The 27689-nt window shown below is 38.3% G+C and overlaps 2 protein-coding genes across 5 annotated transcripts in view; both read right to left on the bottom strand.

Annotated features, from left to right (window-relative positions):
- The window catches only part of TMEM38B (transmembrane protein 38B), a 774558-nt gene that overhangs the window by 357090 nt on the left and 389779 nt on the right, over positions 1-27689 (bottom strand). The window lies entirely within an intron of this gene.
- The window catches only part of SLC44A1 (solute carrier family 44 member 1), a 211701-nt gene that overhangs the window by 90332 nt on the left and 93680 nt on the right, over positions 1-27689 (bottom strand). For 3 of the 4 annotated variants that reach the window (XM_021067056.2, XM_003480567.4, XM_005660312.4), the window contains exon 4: positions 14139-14275. In XM_021067056.2, coding sequence (XP_020922715.1) covers positions 14139-14275 — 137 coding nt within the window. Of the gene's footprint in view, positions 1-508; positions 557-14138; positions 14276-27689 lie in introns of those variants that run through there. The other variant, XM_084992357.1, reaches the window with a different exon arrangement.

Here is a 27689-nt window from a genome sequence, read left to right as displayed (position 1 = left end):
GACTCCCAGGTTTCAGACAGTTTAAAAGAGCTTACATTCAGTCCTGGATTGGTTATTCTCTATATGCCTAATATATTATCTAAATAATATATATAAAATCTAGATGGATACAGTACATCAAATCCTTGTTAAGTCTTATTTAACCTGCTAATTTTATAAAACAGCACAAGAATATTGTAAAGGTCCATTGTACAACAGGTGCTATTAACTAAGAAGATCTAGGCTTTAGTTCTAATTTTGCTGGTACCTACTACGTTATATTATGTAAACTGTTTGTATGTCATTAAAGTTCCTACTAGGTTACTAATTTCATCAAATATTTTATTATTAAATACAAATAGAAGAGCTTTGCATTTGTATTATAGCAACAACGAGATATTACACTATACTACACCACTGTGGAAAATCTTTAAAATATCATGTGGAGGCAGATTTTTTTTCTTTTTTTTTTTCCGGCCACACCTGTAGCATATGGAAGTGCCCAAGCCAGGGGTCGAGCCACAGCCACTGTAGAAGCAATGCCATGTAGTTATGTTGTGAGCCACAAGGGAAGTCCGGAGGCAGATTTTAACATTGAATTAATTATGGAAACATCATGTTGAGGATGTGAGAAGGAACTAAAAGGGAATGTAGAAAAAAGATTTGGGGAGTTCCTGTTGTGGCGCAGCAGAAAGGAATCTGACTAGGAACCATGATGTTGTGGGTTCGATGCCTGGCCTTGCTCAGTGGTTCGAGGATCCCGAAGTTGCTGCGAACTGTGCTGTAGGTCACAGATGTGGCTCGGATCTGGCATTGCTGTGGCTGTGACATAGGCCAGCAGCTACAGCTCCGATTAGACCCCTAGCCTAGGAACCTCCATATGCCAAGGGTGCAGCCTAAAAAGACAAAAGAAAAAAAAAAAAAAAAAGATCAAAAAAAAAAAAAAAAGAGAGAGAGAGAGAGATTTGGGAGTTCCCATTGTGGCTCAGCAGCAACCAATCTGACAAGCATCCCTGAGGACACAGGTTCAACCCCTGGCCTTTCTTAGTGGGCTGAGGATCCAGCATTGCCATGGGCTGTGGTATAGGTCTCAAACATAGCTCTGGTATTGCTGCAGCTATAGCTCCAATTTGACCCCTAGCCTGGGAACCTCCATATGCCAAGGGTGCAACCCTAAAAAGACAAAAGAAAAGAAGAAAAAAGATTTGTTGGGGAGTTCCCACTGTGGCACAAAGGGCTAAGGATCTGGTGTTGTCTCTGTGGCAGAGACATGGCTACAGCTCCCTGGCACAGGAACTTTCATATGCTGTGGGTACACCCACAAAAGGAAAAAAAAAAAAGGAAAAAAGATTTGTTGGGACAATAAAATTGGCAGATGTTATTTCATTCATTTTGTCCTTTCAATCAAAAGAATTTTTAGAAAGCCACAAACCTGGATTTAACTCAGTAATGCTGCCCCCAAACCAGCAACTAACTTGCTAAGTGTGTGACCATGTGGGCCTTAATAACATATTTACATAAATACATGTAGCATCTATTGTTCTGAAAAAATTTTATTGTAGTTGACTTACAATGTTGTGTTAGTTTCAAGTGTAGAGCAAAGTGAATCAGTCATACATTTACATATATTCATTCCTTTTCAGATTATTTATCCATATAGATTATTACACACTATTGAGATTTCTCTGTAGTATCTATTTTAAATAAAAATAATTTGTGTAAAATATTTTTATTTATTTGGTCTTTTTAGGGCCATACTGAGGGCATATGGAAGTTCCCAGACTAGGGGTTGAATAGAGCTGCAGCTGCCGGCCTACACCACAGCCACAGCAATGCAGGGTCTGAGCCTCATCTGTGACCTACACCACAGCACATGGCAATGCCGGATCTTTAACCCACTGATCGAGGGCAGGGATGGAACCTGCATCCTCGTGGATTCATTTCCACTGTGCCACAACAGGAACTCTGATAGTGTAAAATATTTCTAGACTCAATAAGAAACTAAGTTTCTGAAATTGTATTTGATCATGCTCTTCCATTTTAATGACTTATTTTTTTAAGTTAAACATGAATATTAAATATCTAAGTCTTCTAAAATTAGGCTTTCATGTTTAAAGATAATGCCACTAGGTTCTATTTACAGCAATTTTAAGAGAAAACATGATAGCAACGGCAAGCAAACATGTTAGATTAATTCTGAAATAGCTGGGAGTCGTATTATAGAACTGCTTGTGAAAACAATAGCCACTGTGCCAATAACTACAGAGCACCCAATGTGATCATCAACTTCCTGATCTGAATAGACAACTTACTTCTTTCAGAGTCCAAGATGGAATCGATTTGCACAATATAAAAGGGCCTAACTAAAACATTTTGTGTCAGTCCTGTCAAACACAGGCTCCATCTGAATTCAGTAAGCATAATCCCCATCCCTGCCCCTTTTTCATTTAAAAAAGGAGGTCAGCAGGTGCAACAAAGTTCAATTTTACAAAGACTTTCCCAGGATGATGCTCAATGAAAGGATAATAGTCTTATCTCTGATGGTATTCTGGGACAGAGGCCAGTACTAAATAGATCCTGTACTAAATAGATTAAAGGAAAAAGATCTTTACAAAGTGTTAGTAGTAACAATCAGAAGAAACCTTATATTGCTTCCTGCTCAAAGGGTCGATGGGCAAAGAAGCCTCAGTGGAGGACATTAAAACAACCCAGAAAGGGTCAATGTTTTAAAATTGTTTTGCTTTTCATGTTTATTAGCTAATGCATTTTCAGTGAACACTTTTAAGGTAGTATCTGTTTTTCCAATAGTAGAAGTATAAGCAATACTTAGCATAGAATGTTTGGTTATAAACAGGGAGACAACATTTTTCTTCTAATGCAAAAAGCAGGAAAAAACCATGCTAGAGTAAAGAAACGTCTAAAACAAAAAATAAAAACTTATCTAGGCCACACCAGAGGCAATCCATGCAATGCAGCCAATGTTATTCAAAGGCCATCAAAATGAGTGATCTTAGGAACCTAACTTGGGTATATAAACATTTATCTTGGTAAACGGTTGCTATAGGCCCCAGAATGTTTAACTACAACAATATTTCAAATGCCTTATAATACTCAATTATTTATTCTTTAGCTCAATATCACTTATAACAACTCCCTTAAGAAGTATGTTTCTATCACCATGCTCCAAACACTACAGATGAAAAAAATAAGTCATATTCTAGGGCCTTTTAAGCAATCACTGGCAAACTACAAAACAGAATTCTGTACTCCAAGGCCACAATGCTTCTTCTGTATCATTCTGAATAATCTTAATCAGACAATTATTCAATAAGCTCCTGGGTTTAAAAAAAAAAAGTCTATGTTTCATAGACACCACAAAGAAAATATGTTTGAAAAATTTTTTTTTCCATCCCCCACTCTCCAAATCTGCTCTGCCTCCTCCCGCATTTGTTCTACCCTGCTTAACAGCTCCACCATCCATGAAATCCCCACAATGAAGTGTGGGAGTTATCCTATATCTTATTTATCTTCGTCTTTCCATACTATTCAAGAATTCAAGATACCAAGTCCTGACAATCAGACCTTATTAGTTATTTCAGACAATCATGATCTCTTATTAGGTCAGTTAAACTACTCTCTCAAAGGGCTTCTTACCTCCACTCAGCACACAACCTTCAGAACAATTTCTACCAACTGGGCATTACACCCCTGCCCTCAGGATAAATTTCTACAAACTGGGCATTACACCCCTGCCTTCAGGATAAATTGCAACCTCCTTGGTTTCCAGGCCCTCCTAAAGCAGGCCTCTACATAAACCTCCAGCCTCATTCAAACATAATAAACTTATAATTCTTGCTATTTAACAAGTTTCCAGGAGTTCCTGTTTTGGTTCCAAGGGTTAAGAACCCATATACCGTCTGTGAGGATGCGGGTTCAATCCCTGGCCTCACTCAGTGGGTTAGGATCCAGCATTGCCGAAAGCCGTGGAGTAGGTCGCAGATGCAGCTTGGATTGGATCCCTAGCCCAGGAATCTCCATAGGCTGTAGGTATGGCCATCAAAAGAAAAGAAAAAAAAAAAAAAAAAAAAAAAAACAAGAAAAGAAAAAAAACAAAACAAACTTCTAGGCTTTTCCACGTGCTGGTCCCTCTGCTTGGGCTCTCCTTTCCTAACTCGCACCTGAAGGAGTGTCCAAGTTTGAATGGAATTTCCACAAACTACTCAAGCTTCACCTTCTCCATCAAGTTTTCTCTGATGCATCCAAACAAAGCTATTTATTGCTTAGCTCTATTATAAAGCTTAGTATATTATTTCATAATTTTTTTTAGTTTACATATCATCTCTATCTTTAGAATGTAAGTTCTTTGAGAACTGGGGCCTTATGCCTTCAAAATATCTCCAACTCCTATCTCCTGGCACACAGCACTCAAAAGCCATCTGCTCAAGAAAAGAGACACCCTGATTTTAAAAAAAGAAAGAAAGAAGTACCTATTTTTAACCGCATGTTTTTGTGTTACATGTTATATACAATGTTATATGCTTTTCACGATTCAATACAAAGAATACTAAAACAAGATTGCTAAACCTTGGTATTAATAAAATTCTTAGGCAATACTCAGTTGTAGGGGGGCTGTCCTGTGCATTCACAGGATGTTTAGCAGCAACCCTGGTCTCTATCCACTAGATGCCGGCAGCCTCCCTGTAACCTCTCAGCCAGCTGCGGTAACCAAAAATGTCTCCTGACACTACTCAATGTCCTGGGGGTGGGTGGGCACCACTGGCAGATGTAAATTTACCCTGAGTTAAGAACCACTAGTCTAAAACATCAAATTATTTGAAACAATAATTCAAATAATAATAATAAAGAAGACGAAGTCTTGCTTTAAAATTTTGTTTGATTTGCTACCACAGTAATATTCATAGGATACACTAAAATTAAGAGAAAAAAGATTCCTTAATAAACATCCTTTAGAAAACTGTAGTTAATAAAAAAGAAAATCTTTCAAGGCAGAGAAGTTTTCATTATGAAAAACAAATTACACTACTATGTGAAGTTCAATGAATTTAACCCCTTTCTCTCTAATTAGGAAAGCATTATATATATTTATATGCCAGAAGAAAGCAAGACAATTTTCCAATTTCAATATCTAGTAACCAACTGGACAAATTTGCAATTTCTAAGAAGCACCATTAATCAGGTGGAGATATGACATCACCTGTCAACAACTACTGGCACATATTAGGCACACAGTAAATACTTGCTGAGTGAATTAACTGTGGATACCTATGCATAAGACTTCTACTAGATATCATGAGGACAAAGAGAAGTTTGACCGTCTCCTTGATACAAGTTCCTTAAACACGGGGACTATTACTTGTTTTTGTCTCTCTGGCACATATTTAATGGGTGCTATCTAATTATTTGTTGAATGAAGGAATTAGTTGAAATTGTATTACCAAATTTAAGGATTTTTTTCCCTCCTTCCTCCCTCCCTCCCTTTCCCTCTTTCTTTCGTTCTCTCTTTCTTTTTCTTTCTCTCTCTCTCTCTGCCTCCCCTATGGCATGTGGAAGTGTTCCTGGGCCAAGGATCTAACCTGTACCACAGCAGTGACCCAAGCTGTTGCAGTGACAATGTCAGATCCTTAACCTGCTGTGCCACAAGGGAACTCCTTTTTTCTCTGATGTGTAGGCAACTAAATCAGTTGCAATTTCATTTACTTATTAATGATGGCAAGTCCAATCTTTTAATTCACTATGGCTAATAAGAATCCATACTAATTCTGTGGTTTAATTTGTAGTGTTACTGACTGGTTAAAAAAAAAAGGGTAATAATCTAATCATCTATTCCTACTAACTCTAAACTTACCAACTAGATAACAATAATCAAAAGGCTTGTTACTATTCACCTATTTTATCTGAACGGATCACACAATCTCTCAAGGTTTTCAACTAAAATCACTGAGTCAGTCACCAAGTTGCATGTCTCTACTCAAAATGTGAACCCAGTCCAAATGGCAGGCCAGAAGGCTCTCAGAATGTACACAACTACAGCACAGTGAAAAGCACTCTTCAATGGGAGTGCCTCGTTCACATGCTATGTATGGGACACGAGCAAAAGGAAAGTAAGATTTCTGCCATTTTACCCCTGCGTTAGGGAAAACAAAATACTCATTATACAATAGTTTGATAAGAGCAATAGAAAAGATAATAAGGAATTCCACATAAAATATCAGCACCAACTGAGAACATGCAGTCAGGATACAGGTTGTCCTCATTTCTGAGGATAATGAGAATTTAGACTGCATGTAGAAAGAATAAAATGACAGGTGAAGCATTTGGCACAGGGCATGGCACAAAGCAGGTACCAATAAATGGTACATTGGTTTACCTATTCAGACTCAGATACCCAGGATGAACAATGGGGACAGTAGAGTCAAGTGAATGGTGGACTATGGGCCAGAGGTGATGGTAGGGCCAGAATCAGGAACGGGAGAGAGAGGGAAGGAACTCTGAGCAGGCATTATCTTCCCTTCTCTTTACCACTGTTGTGATCTAGCTGGGCTGAGATCAAAGTCTCAAGTAAAGCTGAAGTTAGCTTCAGAGGGAGGGCGATTCTTTGTCCCTCTAACCTCACTTGAGTTTTCAAAAATAATGATAATAAGGGAGGAAAGAAACTTATTCATCAGAAACTAGAAGGAAGGAAAGCTGATGGATTCATGCTCTGCTGAAAATGATGAGAGCTCCCACCAGATGGTTTTAATTTCTTCTCCAGGGCATAAGGTTAGGAAGGAGAAAGAACAAGAGAGCTTAAGAGAAGAAAAGGCATGAATAATCACTTGGAGAGCATGTATAAGAGAGATAAATGAATGAATGAATAAGATGAATTATTTAGAGGTGAATAAAAATAGCCAATTTCACAGCAATTCTAGTTAGACTGTAGCTAAACAATTTACCTGCTGGTGGCAACTCACATGGACACAGAATTGAGCAAAAGATAGTGTGTTAAGAGAATGAGAAATTATTAAGTAGCAATAGAGATGAAGAGGGAAATTCAGTCTATCATTCTTTCAGAAAACATGAATAGCTGCTATGTGAGGTTATATATTGGGGCTTGGATACTCAGAGATGAATAAAGCATGATACTGCCCCCTGGAAACGCATGCACCACTGCAGCAAGATGATAAACAAAGAACCAAAGAAGTTTAATACCGAGTCTTTGTGATATTTGACAGCTCTAATTTTTTAACAGCAACTATTAAATTGCTTCATTCTCTAGCATTGTATATTTATGATATTTGTGTCATATATACACTATGAACCAAAATAATAAAATGCACATTTGGATGCCTACCACTCAATTCATGTACTAAAACTTACTCTTTTATATGCATCTGAAATCTTCTGCCTGTCTTTTAAAGCTCTTTGGAATATGGCAGCATCTCCAAGCAACCAATCTAATTTCCAACTATTTTTTCCAAGCTTTCTATTCTAGTCAGACACACTTGACAGAAGCATTCCAAAAATTAAGTGTCCAAGAAAACAACTCCTCTTTCTTGTCCAAAAGAGACAAAGAATTAAGGAAATATTACTTGCCTAATAAATGCATTTCTTACATTACTATAGGAAATAAGAGCTTTCCCTTCTAAAGATTTCAAATAATTTGTAAAGGTAATAAAAGTTCACATGAATGGATGGTAAGTGCTAAAAGTACCTTCAGATGTTGTCATGGAAACTTAAAACTAAAAATGATTTATATTATCTTTCCATTCTGGTTTAAAAAAAAGTACATTTTACAATAAGATTTAAAATTATCATTTAAAAAGTTAATACCTCAAATAGTATCTTTCTTTTCATAAACCTTTTAACTGTCGTAAAATACACCCAACAAAAAATTTACCATCTTAACCATTTCAAAGTGTACAGTTCAGTAGATCAAGTACATTCACTCTGTTGTGCAACCATCACCATCATCCATCTCCAGACCTTTACGTCTTGCAAAATTGAAACTCTTATATATAAAACAGTAACTTCCCATTCCTCTCTCCCCACAGCCTGTGCCAACTACCATTCTACTTTCTGTCTCTGTGAATTTGACTCTAAGTATCTCATTTAAGGGGAATCACAGTATTTGTCCTTTTGTGACTGGCTTATTTAATTTAACATAATATCTTCAAGGTCCATCTATGTTGTAGCATGGGTAAGAATTTCCTTCCTTTTTTTAAAAAAAAAAAGGTGGTAAAAACACATAACATACAATTTACCATCTTAAGCATTTTTTAAAGTGTATGCTAACGTTAACTCTATGCACACTATTGTGCAATAGATCTCAAGTTTTTTCATCTTGCAAAGCAAGCAAAACTGAAATTCTATACCCACTGAACAGTGCCTTCCCATTTCCTCCCCCTCTCGGGCCCTGGCAATCACAGTTCTACCTTCAAAGAGTCTACTCGGTAGATATCTCATGTAATTATACAGTATTTGCTTTTCTGTTACTGGCTTACTTCATCCAGCATAATGTTCTCCAGGTTCATCTGTGTTACAGCATATGACAGGATTTCCTTATTGTTGAAGACTAACATTCCACGGTATGTAGAGACCACATTTTGTATAGCCATTCAACTGTCAGTGGACATTTAGATTGTTTCTACCTCTTGGCAGAATAATGCTACAGGATTATGAGCCATAAGCGTGCACATATTGCTTCAAAATCCTGTTATCAGTTATTCTGGATATATACCTAAAAGTGAGATTTCTGGGTCACAGAGCAATCTATTTTTTTCAACGATTTAATTTTTTTAGAGCAGTTTTATTCCACAGCAAAACTGAAGGAAAGGTAGATATTTCCCATATACCTTGTCCCCCCACATATATATGGCTTCCCCCATTATCAACATTCTCCCACTAGAGTGGTATGTTTGATACAACTGATAAACCTACATTGACAAATCATAATCACCCAAAGTCCATACTTTACAGAAGGGTTCATTCTTGGTGCTATACATTCTATGAGCATTGACAAGCATGTGATGACATGAATCCATCATCGCAGTATCATACAAAGTATTTTCCCTGCCCTAAAAAATCCTCTTCATAATTTCAGTTTTTAATTTTTGAAGAACTTCCCACTGTTTTCCACAGTGGATGCACCATTTTACATTCCTACCAAGAGTACACAATTTCTCCATATCCTCACCAACATTTGTTATTTTCTGGATTTTGTTTGTTTGTTTGTCTGTTTGCTTATTAGTACCCATCCCAAGGGGTGTGAGGTGGTACCTCCCTCTGGTTTCAATTTGCACTTCTCTTGTGATTAGTTATGTTCATCATCTTTTCATATTCTTATTATTGACCAATCATATATCTTCTTTGCAGAAATGTCTACTCAAGTCCTTTGCCCATTTTTTAATTAGGTTGTGTATTTCTTCTTGTTCTTGAGCTGTAGGAGTTCTTTATATATTCTGGATATTAACCCCTTGTCAGATATGAGACTTGCAAATATTTCCTCCTATTGCATGGTGCTTTCCATTCTGCTGATTGTGTCTTAACATTGTGATGAGTCCAATTTATCTACTTGTTCTTTCATTGCCTGTGCTTTTGGTTCACATCCAAGAAACTGTTGCCAATTCCAATATCAAGAAGCTTTCCCTTAAGTTTTCTTCTAGGAGATTTACAGTTTGCTCCTACATGAGGGCTCGTTCGTGGACTTATAAAAATTCTCTTACAGATTTGGAAATATCCCACTAAAACTCAAATTATCTCTTATAGATAGTCCTCTCTGGAATTAATGATTGATATCTATATACTTGAGGTCAAAGAACTGTATTTTCTAACAGAAACAGATAACAAGAAATAAGCACAGATAACAATAAAAATTATCTGCTCCTTCCAAATCAATTTGTTTTTTGTTTTGTTTTGTTTCGTTTTGCTTTTTAGGGCTGCACCTGCAGCATATGGAATTCCCCAGGCTAGGGGTCAAATTGGAGCTGCAGCTACCAGCCTACACACAATCACAGCAACGCCAGATCTGAGCCATGTCTGTAACCTACACCACAGCTTACCACAACGCTGGATCCTTAACCCATGATGGAACCCGCATCCTTGTGGATACTAGTCGGGTTTGTTACCACTGAGTCATGACGGGAACTCCCCAAATCAATTTGTACTTCTAGTTTTAAGTCAGCAATCCAAACAATACAGGTTCTTTTGAGAAATTCAGAAATTTCAACTTAGGGTTGCTATTAAATTAAGATGTTTAGTACCCTACCCCAAAGGCTCCCTCTCTACTGCAATTTTATTTTATTATTTTTTAAATTATTATTATTATTATTTTTTGTCTTTTTGCCTTTTCTAGGGCCGCACCCACAGCATGTGGAGGTTCCCAGGCTAGGGGTCGAATCAGAGCTATAGCCGCCAGCCTACGCCAGAGCCACAGCAACGCAGGATCTGAGCCATGTCTGTGACCTACACCACAGCTCACGGCAACACCGGATCCTTAACCCACTGAGCAAGGCCAGGGATGGAACCTGCGACCTCAGGGTTCCTAGTCGGATTTGTTAACCACCGAGCCACGATGGGAACTCCACTATTGCAATTTTATAGTTTTCTCTTTGCCTTTTAAAATTAGTATCTTCTCCATCCTCCACTGCCGTGCTTTTTGATCCTGCCATTATTATTACTTTTTAAATGCCTAATCTGTTAACTTATTTTGTAAACAGCTGCCTTTGAAGCTAGATCTAATAGGTCTGTTTTCTGAAATAATATTTATTCATTAATATTTTTGAACACCTACTTTGTGCATGACACTATGGGTAATACAAAGCTATAAAACTTAGCAAAAGGGTCTTCTCAACAGGACCTGGTAAGGCCACACTCAGTATCATATTCACTTATAAAGACAGGGGCCTGGAAACAAAGTGTGAAAGCAGGGCAGCGTGGGGCATTTCTCCCTAATGGATCATTACAGCAGGCAATACAGCTGACAAGGAACTAGCTCTCTTCTGGCCCTCCAGATGATATGTCAGGTTCAAGGGATCAAGACTCACATTCAGTAGGTCCAAGAGAAGATGTTAGAAGCTAGTTCAATACTAGATCATAGTTTTGAATGCCAAGGCAAGACATATAGAGTTGTTGTTGTTTTTTCCAACTAGTTTCTGAACAAGAGACTAAAGCTCTAGGAATATTAATATGGCATCCATATATAAAGCAGCTAGAAGTTAGAGACTTGTAACTGTAAGAGTATTACACTCTACTGGTAGAATAACAATGACAACCATGACAATAATATAAAGCAGTAGCCAACACTTTTTTAAAAAATAATTTATATTTGCCAAATACTGTTCTAATCATTTTTCAATGCATTAACTCCTCATATCTACTCTATGAGGTAGTTCAGGTGCAAATATCATCCCTATTTCATAGATGGGGAAATTGAGGTATGGAGAGATCAAGTAAATTTCCCTGGGTCTCATACATATGAAGTACTAGGACCATCATTTGAACACAGATAATCTGACTCCACAGTCTATACTTTTTCTTTTTCTTTTTTCTTTTTTTTTTTTTTGTCTTTTTAGGGCCTCACCTGCAGCATATGGAGGTTTCCACGCTAGGGGTCCAACTGGAGCTGTATCTGAAGGCCTACACCACAGCCACAGCAATGCGGGTCTGAGCCGGGTCTGCAACCTACACCGCAGCTCATGGCAACACCAGATCCTTAACCCACTGAGCGAGGCTAGGGATGGAACCTGCATCCTCATGGATACTAGTCAGGTTTGTTAACCACTGAGTCACGACGGGAACTCCCATACTCTTAACTATTCAACACCACCACCTCCCAGAGTACACTGAGTGTGCTCACACTGTCCAAAGTTTTAAGAAAACCCTTAAGGAATAACTCATCCCTCCCTGAAACCTGATATGACAGACCTGAGAGTTCTAGTGTTAGACTCAGCAAATCAATACATGTGAGGATATCATGTAGGACCAGAAAATGAGTATTAGATCACATCAGTTCTCTTCAGAGAAATTTTTTTAAAACCTCTCACAACAGTATTCTTCTTTAGGACTAATATCCTTCAGGCATCATCTCACTGAATCCTCACAACTTAAGAGAGAGGCATTATTTTAAATCTAAATGTTTTTTTCAGATGAGGAAATCTAGGCTCCAAGAGGCTGTACCTTCTGTCCTTCATTACAGAACCAGACAGTGACAGAAGGAGAATTAGAATCCAGATCTGAGTCAGTCCCATGTTGGGAGTTCCCATTGTGGCTCAGTGGTAATCTGACTAGAATCTGTGAGGATGCAGGTTCCATCCTTGGCTTTGCTCAGTGAGTTAAGGAGCCAGTGTTGCTGTGAGCTGTGGTGTAGGTTGCAGACGTGGCTCAGATCCCACATGGCTGTGTCAATGGTGTAGACCAGCAGCTGCAGCACCGATTTGACCCCTAGCCTGGGAACTTCCATATGCAGTAAGTGCAGCCCTAAAACAAAAACAAAAACAAAAACTAAAACTAAATCAGTCCCATGTTCTTCCCACCATCCTATGCTGAGGACATGAAGTGATGGGACAGGAATACAGGCTGCAGTCCTGCTACCCTCAGAAGGCTAGCACCCCAGCTGAAATGATCTATAGCCATGGTGGTGTGTGTCTAGCCATGGCCCCAGGGTGTTCCAGCCAGACATTATACCTGGAGGATTCCTGAGTCAGCCCATGTTCCAAAGCTAGAACCAGCCTGTGAATCTGGGCGGGACTGAGGCAGCTCTGAGGATTCTTACACAAAATACAAACATGAAACCTCATGGAAAAATACAGGCTTGAAGGACTATCGCTATGCAGCTCTCCACAGAGAGAGGTTTTTAAAAAATTTCTCTGAAGAGATCTGATGTGAGTCATACAGAGCTGAAGACAGCACCTGGAGATTAGCAACCCGAAAGAAGAGAGCTAGGGTTCAGAAAACTGACGGGCTGTTTTCTCAGCTAATTCCCATATGTTTAACCTCAAAGTTTCTCCAAACTTATTTCTTATAAAAATGTTTAAGACATAATGTCTAATTACAAAAGTAAAATTATATACACACTAACACATGAAAAATGGTGGAATTTTAGTTTTTACGTCATTATTATTTTCTAAATTTTTAAAATCTCCTGTAATAAATACATATTATATCCAAGGGTAAAAATAAAATAAACTATTTTAAGTTCCCGTTGTGGCGCAATGGTTAATGAATCCGACTAGGAACCTTGAGGTTTCGGGTTGGATCCCTGGCCTTGCTCAGTGGGTTAATGATCTGGCGTTGCCGTGAGCTGTGGTGTAGGTTGCACATGCGGCTCGGATCCCGTGTTGCTGTGGCTCTGGTGTAGGCCGGCAGCTACAGCTCTGATTCGACCCCTAGCCTGGGAACCACCATATGCCACAGGAGTGGGCCCAGAAAAGGCAAAAAATAAAAATAAAAATATACAAAATAAAATTTAGGAGTTCCTGTCGTGGCTCAGTGGTTAATGAATCCGACTAGGAACCATGAGGTTGCGCGTTCAGTCCCTGGCCTTGCTCAGTGGGTTGGGGATCCTGCATTGCCGTGAACTGTGGTGTAGATTGCAGATGCAGCTCAGATCCCGCATTGCTGTGGCTCTGGTGTAGGCCAGCAGCTACAGCTCCAATTCGACCCCTAGCCTGGGAACCTCCATATGCCGTGGGAGCAGCCCAAGAAATGGCAAAAAGACCAAAATAAATAAATAAATAAAATAATTAATTAATTAGATTAAATAAACTATTTTAAAATAACCTATGCTTAGGAATAGGGAAAAAAAAAAAAAAAACCCCAAAATTTACACTTAGTCTAGTAATTCCTAAATACTCAAACAGGCTATATCAAAATCACCTGAAATATTTGTAAAAAAAATGCAAATTTCCAGACCCCAAAGACCTACTCAGTCAGAATTTCCCCGGGAGGGGCCCAGAAATCTGGAGTTTCAACAAGCTCCTTAGGTGACAATAGCAAGTTTATATGAAGGAAGTCCAAAAGTACTTTCACTTCTCTTTGTCTTTCTAAGGTTCTTCAATGATTTATTTAATGCTAGGACAAATTTATACTGAAAGGCAAACACATAATATTTAACAGTGAGAATGAGGGACTGGGGAATAGAATCGGATGGCCTAATGTCTCACCATTTATCTCGGCAAACTTCTGAACATCACTTAGGGTTTTCAGTTCTTGTCTTGGACATGCTGCTACACACAGTGCTACAGACTTGATCTTCCGGTTTATCAAGTCCAGATTGCATGGATCCAAAAAGAATACATACCTAAAGCATGAAGAAAAATAGTGAGACGTTATTTCACAAAACACAGTCTAGTTCACTGTGTATTTGAAGAAACCTAAGAGCAAAAAACATCTTATTCCATACTCCTTCACAAATTCAATCATAGATGAACAACCACATCAAAAATATAACATATATGAATATAAAAAATTGCTTATAAATATACTGTTAACAGTGGGGATGGAGGAACTATAGGACTCATATTTTTCATGATCTATTTTTCTAATTTAAAATTTTGTAATGTATATTTCATCATAAGATTGTATATTTTAGTGTTTTTTTAAATAATTAATTTTAATTTTTTGACAAAGCTGTACCAAAAAATTACTGGAATACTGCTATATAACATTCTATTTTATACATAAACTTTCATTAATGAATATATAATCATATAAAAAGAGTACAATAAAAATGAACATATATGCACACACATATAAGGTGTGGCCAAGATGACTGAGTAGGAAGACCCTGAATTTGTCTCCTCCTATTGGCACACAAAGACTACAACTATTTACAGAGCAACTATTGATGAGAATGACCTGAAAACTAGAAGAAAAGATTCCCCACAACTAAAGATATAAAAAAGGAATCACAATTAAATGAAATGGGAGGCAGAGACATGGTACAAGCAAGATCCACACCACTGGATAGGCAACCTACAAATGGGAGGATAATCACAATTGCAGGGGTTCTCCCCAAGGAGAGAGGAATCTGCCCCATAATGAGCCCCCAGCCCAGGGACCCTGTAGCAGAAATACAAGCCCCCCAGAACATCTGGCTTTGAAGGCCAGCAGAGTCTGCACACAGGAGAGTCAGGGGGCTGCAGGAAACAGAGACTTCAGGCTTAACGGATACACATAAAATCTCACATGATCCAAAACCCAACACAGATACAGTAATTTGACATGTGCCTGGGTCGGACCCACTTTCTTATTTTGGAGAGACTCATAGACAGGCAGGAGGCAGCTGTGACCCATCTGTGGACATGAATGCTGGCCACAGGCATTTTGAGGAGCTCTTCCTACCACAAGGACACTGTCACTGACATTCTGGAGTCCTTCCTCTAGACTACTAGTGCCAGAAGCTTACCCACCCACCAGTTGGTTGCTCCAGTTGCCGGACCCCCCAGGACCAGCAGCCAGCCATGCACAGACATAATCTCACCATCCAGTGGGCCAACACCAGCCCCAGGCACCACAGAGATCTACCCTAGGACCCATTCCCACCTACCAGAAGACTGGAACCTAATGCAAGTGATGTTGGGACACAGACCCAACCACCAGCAGGCTGGCACCAGACCCAGGACTCAAATAGTGCAGCTGCTCAGGACCCAGCCCCACCCACAAAAAACATTAAACATTTCAGCAATGGCTGGAGGCAGGGTGGATGAGAGTTTGTTACAATGGCAAGGTTGTTAGAATGTCTTAAGAGATCATCAACTTAAAATCATCATATATAAATACATGTTGTTATATATAAATCTCATAACAACCACATGTCAATAATCTATAATAGATACACACAAAAAGAGAAAGGAATCCAAATAAGAATCTAAACATAACACTAAATGTAGTCATCAAACAACAAGGGAAGAGAGCAAAGGAAGAAGTGATAAAAACTAGAAAACGATTAAAAAAACGGCAGTGAGTACATACCTACCAATAATTATTTAAATGTAAATGGACTAAATCCTCTAATCAAAAGACACAGTGTCTAAATAGATAAAAATAATAACAAACAAAACAAAACGAAACAAACAAAAAACCCAAGACCCAAATCGCACAAAAGATGCACTTCAGATCTAAAGACACAAACAGCCTGCAAATGGGGGATGGAAAAAGGTATTTCATACAAATAGAACCAAAAAGAAAGTTGGAGTAGCAATTCTTTGGTCAAAATAGACTTTAAAACAAAGACCGTAACAGGCTGGCAGCTGTAGCTGTGATTCAACCCCTAGCCTGAGAACCTCCATATGCTGTGGGTATGGCTCTAAAAAGACAAAACAAACAAACAAACAAAAAACCCACAGAAAGACTGTAACAAGAAGCAAAGAAACATATTACATAATGATCAAGGGATTAATCCAAGAAGCAGACAGAACAATTGTAAATAACATGTGCACCCAACAGAGGAGCATTTAAATACATAAAGCAAATATTAACAGATAAAGGGAAAAACTGACAGTAATACAATAACAGTAGGGGACTTCACTCCACTTCTATCAATGGACAAACCATTCAAACAAAATCAGTAAGGATACACTCGCCTAAAATGACACCTTAGACCAGATGGACTTAACTGATATTTGTTTATCATTCCATCCAAAAGCTGCAGAATATATATCCTTTCCAAGGGCACACAGAACATTCTCCAGGACAGATCACATGCTAGGCCACAAAGCAAGTCTCAATAAATTTAAGAAGACCAAAATCACACCAAGCATCTTTTCCAACCACAGTGGTATGAGACTAGAAATCAACTAAAAGGAAAAAATCATGCAAAACCCACAAACATGTGGAGGATAAACAATATGCTACTAAATAAGAAGTGAGTCACTAAAGAAGTCAAACGGGAAAATTTTAAATACCTGAGACGAATGAGGATATAAACACATCAATCCAAAATCTATGGAATGCAGCAAAAGCAGTTCTACAATACATGTTTACCTCAGAAAACAAGAAAAATCTCAAAAAAACAAAAACAAAAAAAAAACCCCAAAACAGGAGTTCCTGTCGTGACGCAGTGGTTAACGAATCTGACTAGGAACCATGAGGTTGCGGGTTCAATCCCTGCCCTTGCTCAGTGGGTTAACGATCCGGCATTGCCGTGAGCTGTGGTGTAGTTTGCAGATGCGGCTCAGATCCTGCGTTGCTGTGGCTCTGGTGTAGGCTGGCAGCTACATCTCCGATTCAACCCCTAGCCTGGGAACCTCCATATGCCGCGGGAGTGGCCCAAGAAATGGCAAAAAGACAAAACAAAAACAAAAACAAAAAACCTAACCATACACCTAAAGTAAAGGAACTGTAAAAGAACAAACAAAACCCCAAAGTTAATAAAAGGAAAGAAATAATAAAGATCAGAGCAAAAATAAATAAAATAGTGACTAAGAAAAAGAAAGAAAAGATCAGTGAAAATAAGAGTGGATTCTTTTAAAAATTATCAAATTTGATAAGTCTTTAGCCAGACTAAGCAAGAAAAAAAGAGAAAGCTCAAATAAATCAGAAATGAAAGAGAAGTTACAACTAACACCACAGAAATACAAAGGATCACAAGAGATTACTAAGAACAATTATATGCCAATAAAATGCACAAATTTCTAGAAACATAAAATCTCCCATGACTGAATCAGGAAGAAACAGAAAATAGACTGATTACCAGTAAGGAAACTGAATCAGTAAAAAAAAACTCCCGAAAAATCAAAGGCTAGAACCAGGTAGCTTCACAGCTGAATTCTACCAAAAACTTAAAGAAGAATTAACATCCATTTTTCTCAAACTATACAAACTGAAAAGAAAAGAAGCCAGCATCACCTTGCTACCAAAACCAAAGATATCAAAAAAAAAAAAGAAAATTATAGGCCAATATCACTGTTGAACACAGATGTTAAAATTCTCAACAAAATATCAGCAAACCAGATTCAATACATTACAAGAATTATATGCTATGATCAAATGGCATTTATCCCATGGAAGCAAAGATGATTTAACATCTCTAAATCAATCAATGTGATACACCACATTAACATTTGAAAAATAAAAATCACATGGTCATCTCAATAGATGTGGAAAAAAACTTTTGGCAAAATTCAACACTCATTTGTGATTTAAAAAAAACAAAAAAAAACAAACAACAACAACAAAAAAAAAACTGTCCACAAAGTGGGCATAGAAGGAACATACCTCAATATAATAAAGGCTATATATGACAAACCCACAATCAACATTACACTCAATGGCGAAAAGCTGAAAGCATTTCCTCTAAAATCAGGAACAAGACAAGGGTAGCCACTCTAAATACTATTATTCAACATAGTGTTGGAAGTCCCAGCTACAGAAATCAGACAAGAAAAAGAAATAAAAGGAATCCAAACTGGAAAGAAAGAAGTAAAATTGTCACTGTTAACAGGTAGCTTGATACTATGTACAGAAAATCCTTAAGATGCCACCAAAAAACTATTAGAACTCATCAATGAATTCAATAAAGTTTCAGGATAATGAAATTAATATATAGAACAAATAATTCTAAAATTTGCATGAAAATACAAAGGGACACAAATAGCCAAAATAATGTGAGAAAAGAAGAACAAAGCTAGAGGTTTCATATCCCCTCATTTCAAATTGTACTACAAACCTACAGTAATCAAAACAGTATGGTACCTGCACAAAAACAAACAGAAAAATGGAACAGAATAGAGAGTGCAGAAATAAGCCTACACACTTATAGCCAATTAATTTGCAACAAATGAGGCAAGACTATACAATGGGGGAAGGTAGCCTCTTCAATAAATGGTGTTAGGAAAACTGGACAACCACATGCAAAAGAATCAAACTGGACTACTTTGTCATACCACATGTAAAAATAAACTCAAAATGCACTAAAGACTTAAATGGAGGACCTGAACCCATAAAACCTCTAAAAGAAAACATAGGCACTATGTTCTTTGATATTGGTCTTAACAATTTCTTGGATATGTCTCTTTAAGCAAGAATAACAAAAGGAAAATGAACAAATGGAACTATATCCAACTAAAAAGCTTTTGCACAGTAAAGGAATTATCAACAAAATGAAAAGGTCACCTACTGAATGGAAGAAGACATTTGAAAAGGAAGTATCCAATAAGGGGTTAAAATTCAATATACAGGAGTTCCTGTCGTGGCGCAGTGGTTATCGAATCTGACTAAGAACCATGAGGTTGAGGGTTCGATCCCTGGCCTTGCTTAGTGGGTTAAGGATCCAGCATTGCCATGAGCTGTAGTGTAGCTTGCAGACGAGGCTCGGATCCCGCGTGCTGTGGCTCTGGCATAGGCTGGTGGCTACAGTTCTGATTCGACCCCTAGCCTGGGAATCTCCACATGCTGCAGGAGCGGCCCAAGAAATAGCAAAAAGACAAAAAAAAAAAAAAAAAAAATCAACATACAAAGAACTCATTTAACTCAACATCAGGAAAACAAAAAACCCAATTTAAAATGGGCGAGTACCTGAACATTTTCCTAAGAAGACATTCAGAGGGCCAACAGGGACATGAAAAGATGCGCAAAGTTACTAATCATCAGTGAAATGTAGATCAAAACCATAATATATGGTTTTAATGTCAGAATGGCTATTAACACCTGTCAGAATGGCATTAACAAAAAGACAACAAGTGTTGGCAAGGATGTGGAAAAAAGGGAACCCTCATGCACTATTGCGGGATATAACTGAGCCACTATGGAAAACAGTATGGAGGCTCCTCAAAAAATTAAAAACAGGAGTTCCCGTCGTGGCGCAGTGGTTAACGAATCCGACTAGGAACCATGAGGTTGTGGGTTCAGTCCCTGCCCTTGCTCAGTGGGTTAACGATCCGGCGTTGCCGTGAGCTGTGGTGTAGGTTGCAGACGCAGCTCGGATCCTGCGTTGCTGTGGCTCTGGCGTAGGCCGGTGGCTACAGCTCCAATTCGACCCCTAGCCTGGGAGCCTCTATATGCCGCAGGAGCGGCCCAAAAAATGGCAAAAAAAGACAAAAAAAAATTTTTTTTAAATAAATAAATTAAAAACAGGAGTTCCCACTGTGGTGCAGTGGAAATGAAACAGACTAGGATCCACGAGGTTGCAGGTTTGATCCATCGTTGCCATGAGCTGTGGTTTAGGTGGCAGATGTGGCTGGCTCAGATCTGATGTTGCTGTGGCTGTGGCTGGCAGCTGTAGCTCCCAATGGACCCCTAGCCTGGGGACCTCCATATTCCACGGGTGTGGCCCTAAAAAGCAAATAAAATAAAAAATTAAAAATTAAAAACAGAATTACCATATGATCCAGCAATTCCACTTCTGGGTATTTTTCCAAAGAAAACAAAATCATTAATTCAAAAAGATATATGCACTTCTATGTTCACGTCAGCATTATTCACAATGGCCAAGATGTGCAAGCAACCTAAGTGCCCATACATAGACAGATAAAGAAGATGTAATAAAAATGTATATATAATGAAATATATGTACTCAGCTATTAAAAAAGAACAAAATCTTGCCAGTTGTGACAACATGGATGAACCTAAAGGGTATTATGCTAAGTGAAATAAGTCAGACAGACAAAGACAATTACCATATAATTTCACCTACATGTGGAACCTAAAAAACAAAACAATTGAACCAATAAAATGGAAATAGGCTCACAGATACATAGAACAAACAGGTGCTTTCCAGATGGGACAGGAAAGGTGGGTGGAATGAGTGAAATAGGTGAGGGAGAGTAAAAGATACAAACTTCCAATTATAAAATAAATGAGTCACAGGAATGAAGTGTATGGCACGGGGAATAGAGTTAATATTATTGTAATATCTTTGTATGGTGATAGAAAGTAACTACTTATCATGGTGCTCATTCTGTAATGTACAGAAATATTACATTACGATGTTGTGCACCATGAAATAATACAGTGTTGTAGGTCGATTATAAAAAAAGAAAAGAAAAAAATAAAAAACAGATAAAGGAGTTCCCGTCGTGGCGCAGTGGTTAACGAATCCGACTAGGAACCATGAGGTTTCGGGTTCAGTCCCTGCCCTTGCTCAGTGGGTTAACGATCCGGCGTTGCCGTGAGCTGTGGTGTAGGTTGCAGACGCAGCTCGGATCCCGAGTTGCTGTGGCTCTGGCATAGGCTGGTGGCTACAGCTCCGATTCAACCCCTAGTCTGGGAACCTCCACATCCCGCAGGAGCGGCCCAAGAAATAGCAAAAAGACAAAAAAAAAAGTGATAAAAAAAAAAACAGATAAAAATAATCTTACTGTTTTAGCAGCATTTTTTATGAGTTCAAACATTATTTCATACATTGTTCATTTGCATTTTTTAAATTTTTTGTATCTTTTGCTTATTTTCAAAATAGAGGTATTCTACTACTCACTGAATTACAAACACTTTGTATATTAAGGGTATTAAATTTCTGTTAAGGCTGATACAAGTATTTTTCATGATTTGCCAACTGTCGTTTGGGAAGTTTTCTGTTTTTGTCATCAAATCTATTCTGTTTTATTTTTGTGATTAGTTCACTATTTTTTTATGCTTTAAAAAGTAGCTCCTCATTCCTATATTAAATGTTTCATAGATTCATTTTGGTGTATGGAAAAGAGGGAAAAAATATGACTTTAATTTTCTAAGTAAATTAACCAATTGCCCTAGTGCTGTTTTAAAAATATTATTTCTCATTCCTTCATAGTGTGTTGCCACTCTTCTACACTAGAGGAAACAGGTTTACGCTATTTTGTTTCACTGACTCATCTGAATATTCTAGTGTAAGTTAAAAAAAAAAGGACATGAGCTAATGAATATATAATTACAAAAATGCATTATAAAACTACATAAAATTAATACATAAAGTTGAATGTAGACTAGAGAGAAATACACAGTTCAATTACAGTCATCACTGGGTGTTAGAAAAAATGATTTTAATTTTTTTTCTTCTACTTTTTAGAATTCATATGTTCTAGAACGAAAGCAATTACTTCCAACTTGAGATAACTACAACATTGTTTACTAAAAAGGTCTAATTCATATTAACAAAATAATCCCCAAATCCTAGATCATACTTTATGTTTCCTGTATGTTTATATTTTTGGAATGGGAAAATTAATTAGAAATTACACTAAAACTTTTTTTTTTTTTTTGGCTGCACCCACAGATTGTGGAAGTTCACAGGCCAGGGATCAAACCTGTGCCACAACAGTAACCAGGGCCACAGCAGTGACAACACCAGATCTTTAACCCAGATCTTTAACCCACTGAGCCACCAGGAACTCCTGAAACTTTTTTTTTAATGTTAGAATGTAGAAGAGATGACAGAGGTTGCATTTACCTAAAGAGAAAGTAAGAGTCAAACACTCTTTTTATTTTTTATTTTTTTTCACTTCTGCTTTTTAGGGCCATACCTGCAGCATATGGAAGTTCCCAGGCTAGGGTTTGAATTGGAGCTGCAGCTGTCAGCCTATAGCACAGCCACAGCAACACAGGATCCAAGCCAAGTCTGCAACCTATACCACAGCTCATGGCAATTCCAGATCCTCAACCCACTGATCAAGGCCAGGGATTGAACCCATATCCTCATGGACACTAGTCAGATTTGTTACCGCTGAGCCACGCTGGGAACTTCCACAGTCAAACACTCTTAACTGAGATAAGCAAAATCTAAGACTATGGTTTCAGGGAAAGAGCACAAGTAGGAATACTTTCTCCCAAGATAAGAGTTAACGGAACCTCCAGCCCTGGGTTCTATTCCACTGGGTCCACAGAAAGTTTTATAAAATAATGTATCTTCCAATAACCTTTCCCATGTTGTTAAATTCCGTTGGTATACAAAACGTGATTCAAATCAGGAAATATAACAAAATGCAAGAATTGGGTGAGAAAACTGAAAAGCAAAAAAGAGAAGTCAATCTATGGGTAAGATGGACCATATAAAGAAACATCAGGTGGGAGTTCCCGTCACGGCTCAATGGAAACGAATCCGACTAGTATCCATGAGGATGTGGGTTCAATCCCTGGCCTTGCTCAGTGGGTTAAGGATCCAGTATTGCCACGTGCATGGCTTGGATCTGGCATTGCTGGGGCTGTGGCTGTGGCCAGCAGCTGTAGCTCTGATTCAATCCCTAGCCTGTGGACTTCCAAATGCCAAGGGTGTGGCCCTAAAAAGGGAAAAAAAAAGAGAGAGAGAGAGAGAGACATCAGAAAAAAAATTAGACAGGAAAAAAAAAAAGTTGGGAGTGGGAGGTATGTCAGACCAGGGAGGCAGAGTAACTTACTGACCACTTTGGTGGAGCTGGGGACCAGGAACACAGCATGAAGGCCAAGGATAAGCTACAAACCACCAAACTTTTAAAAAAAAATGAATTTTTTGTTACCCTGTTAGTGACTCCAATACCATTAATACATAGATAAAAGGAAAGAAAAGAAGTCAGGCAGAAAGATCTGGTTCTCTGATAACAAGGATCTAGGGCACAGAGAAAACTTTCTGGAAAACTTTGTGTAGAAGTAATCATTTCCTCACTAATTCTCCCTCCATCTGTCCTATACATCTTATAGAGCATACCCACCCCTGGACCCTCTGCAATGAACTGCACGAAGCCAGCCCCTGGGCAGGGAACATGGTGGTCCATGAGGTAGGTGTCCTAGAATTGTTGAATCATTTGCTAACATTAGCACAACCAACACCGCTAATAATAATACGATCAACAATGGAAATAATTGAGTACTTATTAGGTACCAGACACTGTATTAAACCACTTTATACATATGAACTCATCTGTTCTCACAACAACCCTGTTGTGTGTTTCTCTGTGTGCTGGGGTGGGGGTGGACAGTAGAACTGGGGTGGGATAGAGGTGTTTAAGTGTACAGTTCTAAGTGATGAGCAATGTCTTAAGAAATATCTAAAGACTCTTGTGATAGTAAAAAAAAAAAAAGCACACGCCTGTGGAAAAGGAAGGAAGGCCAGAGGTCCAGGGACCTGCAGACAGCTGGGCCTAAGCTGGATCAATGACAGTGCCTTTTACAGCTTCCTGAGAACAGATGCCTTATCTGACTGTCCTGCAAGCTTCTGTCCCCTCCAAGACCACAAGTGCCCTCACTTTATTTCCAACTTTTTTATACCTTAAAGCACCACTCCCTTGAATTATACTAATGACTAGGCAGCAGCCTTACACCATACCTGGACCAAATGAATCTGAGCTTGCTTTCTGGTTCTCTTTCTTATTAGTTCTCTGACCTTGGAGAATATATTTATCCTTCTGAGTATCAGTTTCCTTACCTGTAAAACTGCATACCACCTGTTTTACAGTTTGTTATAATGTTGTTGATAATGTACACAAAGCATCTAAGATGCAGTATATACTCAGGGATTTATATCATTAAGAAACCAACTTGCCTTTCCCAAATTTTACATTTCATAGTAAGGCACTAAATTCAACACTTTCTATGTGGGCATAAAACAAGACTATAATACTAGTATTTAGCTTTCATTTGGAAGAAAAATCTGTGTAGGTGTATTCATGACTGTTAAGGCATTAGCCTTAAGAAGCACTAAGTAGGTCTCCAGAACTGATCTAGCACAAGGAAAATAATATAAGAAGGAAAGGAGAATTCTAAAATGATTATAATACTATAAAATTAACACTGCACATTTTTTATCCTGTGTATATTGTTTGGAAGAATCTGCTTCGATAGAACTACAAAAATAATTTTAAATGGTATCCTCAGGAAATACACTCACATACACACACACCATTAAATTCAAAAATCACCCACCTCCACAGTCTAAGAACACAATAAACTTAATTCCCTATGTATTTCCCATATTCAGATGCACACATACAAAACACGTGCACACGTGAACATATATATACACAATGTTTAAAATAATTTATTGGCCTTAGATTTACAGTCTATTAACACTTACTGAATGTCTGAATGGTGGGAACTGTCACATGAATGACTTTATTTGATCCTCACAACAATTTCATGAGATAAAGGCCTTAACCTTCCACAGATGACTAAACAGAGACCCCAAGGGACTAACTATATGGCCTAAGAGAGCTAGTAGGTAGGTACCAGAGTTAAGAAGTCAAACCTATTCCTTCTGATTCTGAGTTTCATTCTATTTCCAACCTGCTCTATTCTCAAAATACTTCCCACAAATACAATTAATAATTTTAATTGTTCTATCTTAACTTTGAATATTGTTTCCAGCATTCTGAAGTTCATCTAACCCATGGCAACATGTCTACAAGTAATTATACTTCAGCTAATTGGCATTTAACTGAATATTTACAGAGTAGGAAAAGTGCTTATATTAAACAGACAAATTTAGGATTCATTAAAACTGCACTTTCTTGCCTTTTGATTTGCAAATGCCCTTAGCCTGGTAAAAAAAATCCTTACATTAGTTTCAGTTTTCACTTTAAACAAAATGAACTATATGTGGCAATTTTGTTTTTTGAAATGAAACAAATAACCAACTCTCAAATAAGCATTGCCCTGGCAGACCAGAGTTTTATAACTAACAAATCAACAGGGGCGGAGTTCCCGTCATGGTGCAGCAGAAACGAATCTGACCAGGAACCATGAGTTTGCGGGTTCGATCACTGGCCTTGCTCAGTAGGTTAAGGATCCCACATTACCAATGAGCTGTGGTGTAGGCTGCAGACGCGGCTTGGCTCCTGCATTGCTGTGGCTGTGGTGTAGACTGGCAGCTACAGCTTCAATTTGACCCCTAGCCTGGGAACCTCCATATGCCACATGTGTGGCCCTAAAAAGACAAAAGACAAAAACAAACAAACAAAAAAATCAACAGAGGCATATTTTTCAACAGCGAGGAGGCAAGAGCTACTGGGTAAGAGATTGCAAAATATTCTAGAAAGGTTTCTTAAAACAGCCTACTTCCACTCTATCGCCGGGCAAACAGGGGGGAAAAGGATGGGGCATATGAATTTGAGAAAGCATCTTAGGCAACTCTAATTACATGCCTTGGCTCATGCCCCATCCTTTTAGGATGGAAAACTGCCATAATAGATAACCTTTAAACCTAAGTTAAAAACAAATTTTCACTGTTATCCTCAGTGAATCTTTTACCAGACCTAGTAATAACTTAAAAACAGCTTGGTATAAGCTTCCCACTCTTTAGAGGAGCTGGAATGACTAAAATAGCAAAAGTGGAAATGAGAGAAGCACCAAGAGAAAAATGCTCCACAAACGAAACAGCCAAGACACCTGCAGACACTGGCCTATACAACACGCACACAGCATGATCACATGATACTGAGAAGAACACATTTGCAAAGAGAATTGTAAAGCGGTCTAAGCGAGCTTTGAACTTAAAAGTGAGGGGGATGGAGGAAAATGTTCAAACCAAAAACGGTAACACAAATATTAGAGACAGCAGGTAGGATGTAAATCTATATCACAGACATGGCTTCTGACAATTATGAAGGAGAAAAAAAAGATAAATCTATTTTAAACTGAAATTCTTGGAGTTCTTCAGTGGTCCAGTAGTTAAGATTCAGTGTTGTCATTTCTGTGGCTCGGGTTTGATTCCTGACCTGGGAACTTCTGCAACCAAAAATTTTTCTAAGAAATAAAGATACCAGATTGTCATTTAAGGAAAAAAAACAAACAAACAAAAAACCTGAAATTCTTGACATATAATAGCAAGGTAGTCCCAAAAAGGCAGGAAAGGAGAGAAATTCCCTTGTGGTACAGTGGGTTATGGCTCCAGCATTGTCACTGCAGCAGGTTGGGTGGCTGCTATGGCACAGGTACAATCCCTGGCTCAGGAACTTCCACATGCTTTAGGCGCAGCCAAAAAGAAAAAGGCAGAAAAGGAGAGATAACTAAATAAATTGTCTATCTACATTGTAAACTCAAGGGGACAGATGCACCAAAATTGAAAACAGGGCTCTGGGGCAAAGGAAGGACTAACACATGGAAGCTTAAGGAAAAGGGACAAAAGGCACAGAAAGGGGTGACTTTCAGAGCTCTGCTCAGAGCAAGAAGATGAACGTTGAACGATCTGATGCAGATAAAGATGCCAACGTTCAAATCTAATTTAAAATTCTATTTTGCTGTCATTTTCCTCCTGGAAGACAGGACAGGTAAGATTTACTGAGAATTTACTTTGGGCCACAAGGCATGTAGGCACTATCCTTACACATTCTAATCCAAAAAGAGGGAACTAAGACTAGTTGGGCAAGTAACCAAAGGCTACTCTGATGTGAGCCCCAGGAAGACTGACACCCAAGTGTTGCTCTTCCTGCCACTGCTCTTCCAATTCAAACTGGAAAGTGAGAATAAAAGCAATGGACAGAATGGGAGAAAATCTTTGCAAATGAATCGACTGACAAGGGATTGATCTTCAAAATTTATAAACAACTTCTGCAGCTCCATACCAAAACAACCCCATCAAAAAAATGGGCAGAAGATCTAAACAGACAATTCTCCAAAGAAGACATACAGATGGCCGAGAAACACATGAAAAGATGTTCAGCATCACTCATTATTAGAGAAATGCAAATCAAAACCACCATGAATTACCACCTTACACCAGCCAGAATGGCCCTCATCCAAAAGTCTACAAACAATAAGTGCTGGAGAGGGTGTGGAGAAAAAGGAACCCTAGTACACTGTTGGTGGGATTGTAAATTGGTGCAACCACTGTGGAA

This window comes from Sus scrofa, chromosome 1, assembly GCF_054392235.1.
Source record: "Sus scrofa isolate SSC_HxYL_T2T_F1_AM1 chromosome 1, Sscrofa_HxYL_maternal_Yorkshire_Landrace_v2.0, whole genome shotgun sequence".
Classification (NCBI taxonomy): Eukaryota; Metazoa; Chordata; class Mammalia; order Artiodactyla; family Suidae; genus Sus; species Sus scrofa.
The sequence above is the reverse complement of the archived record's forward strand: the minus strand, read 5'-3'. Positions and strand labels throughout refer to the sequence as shown.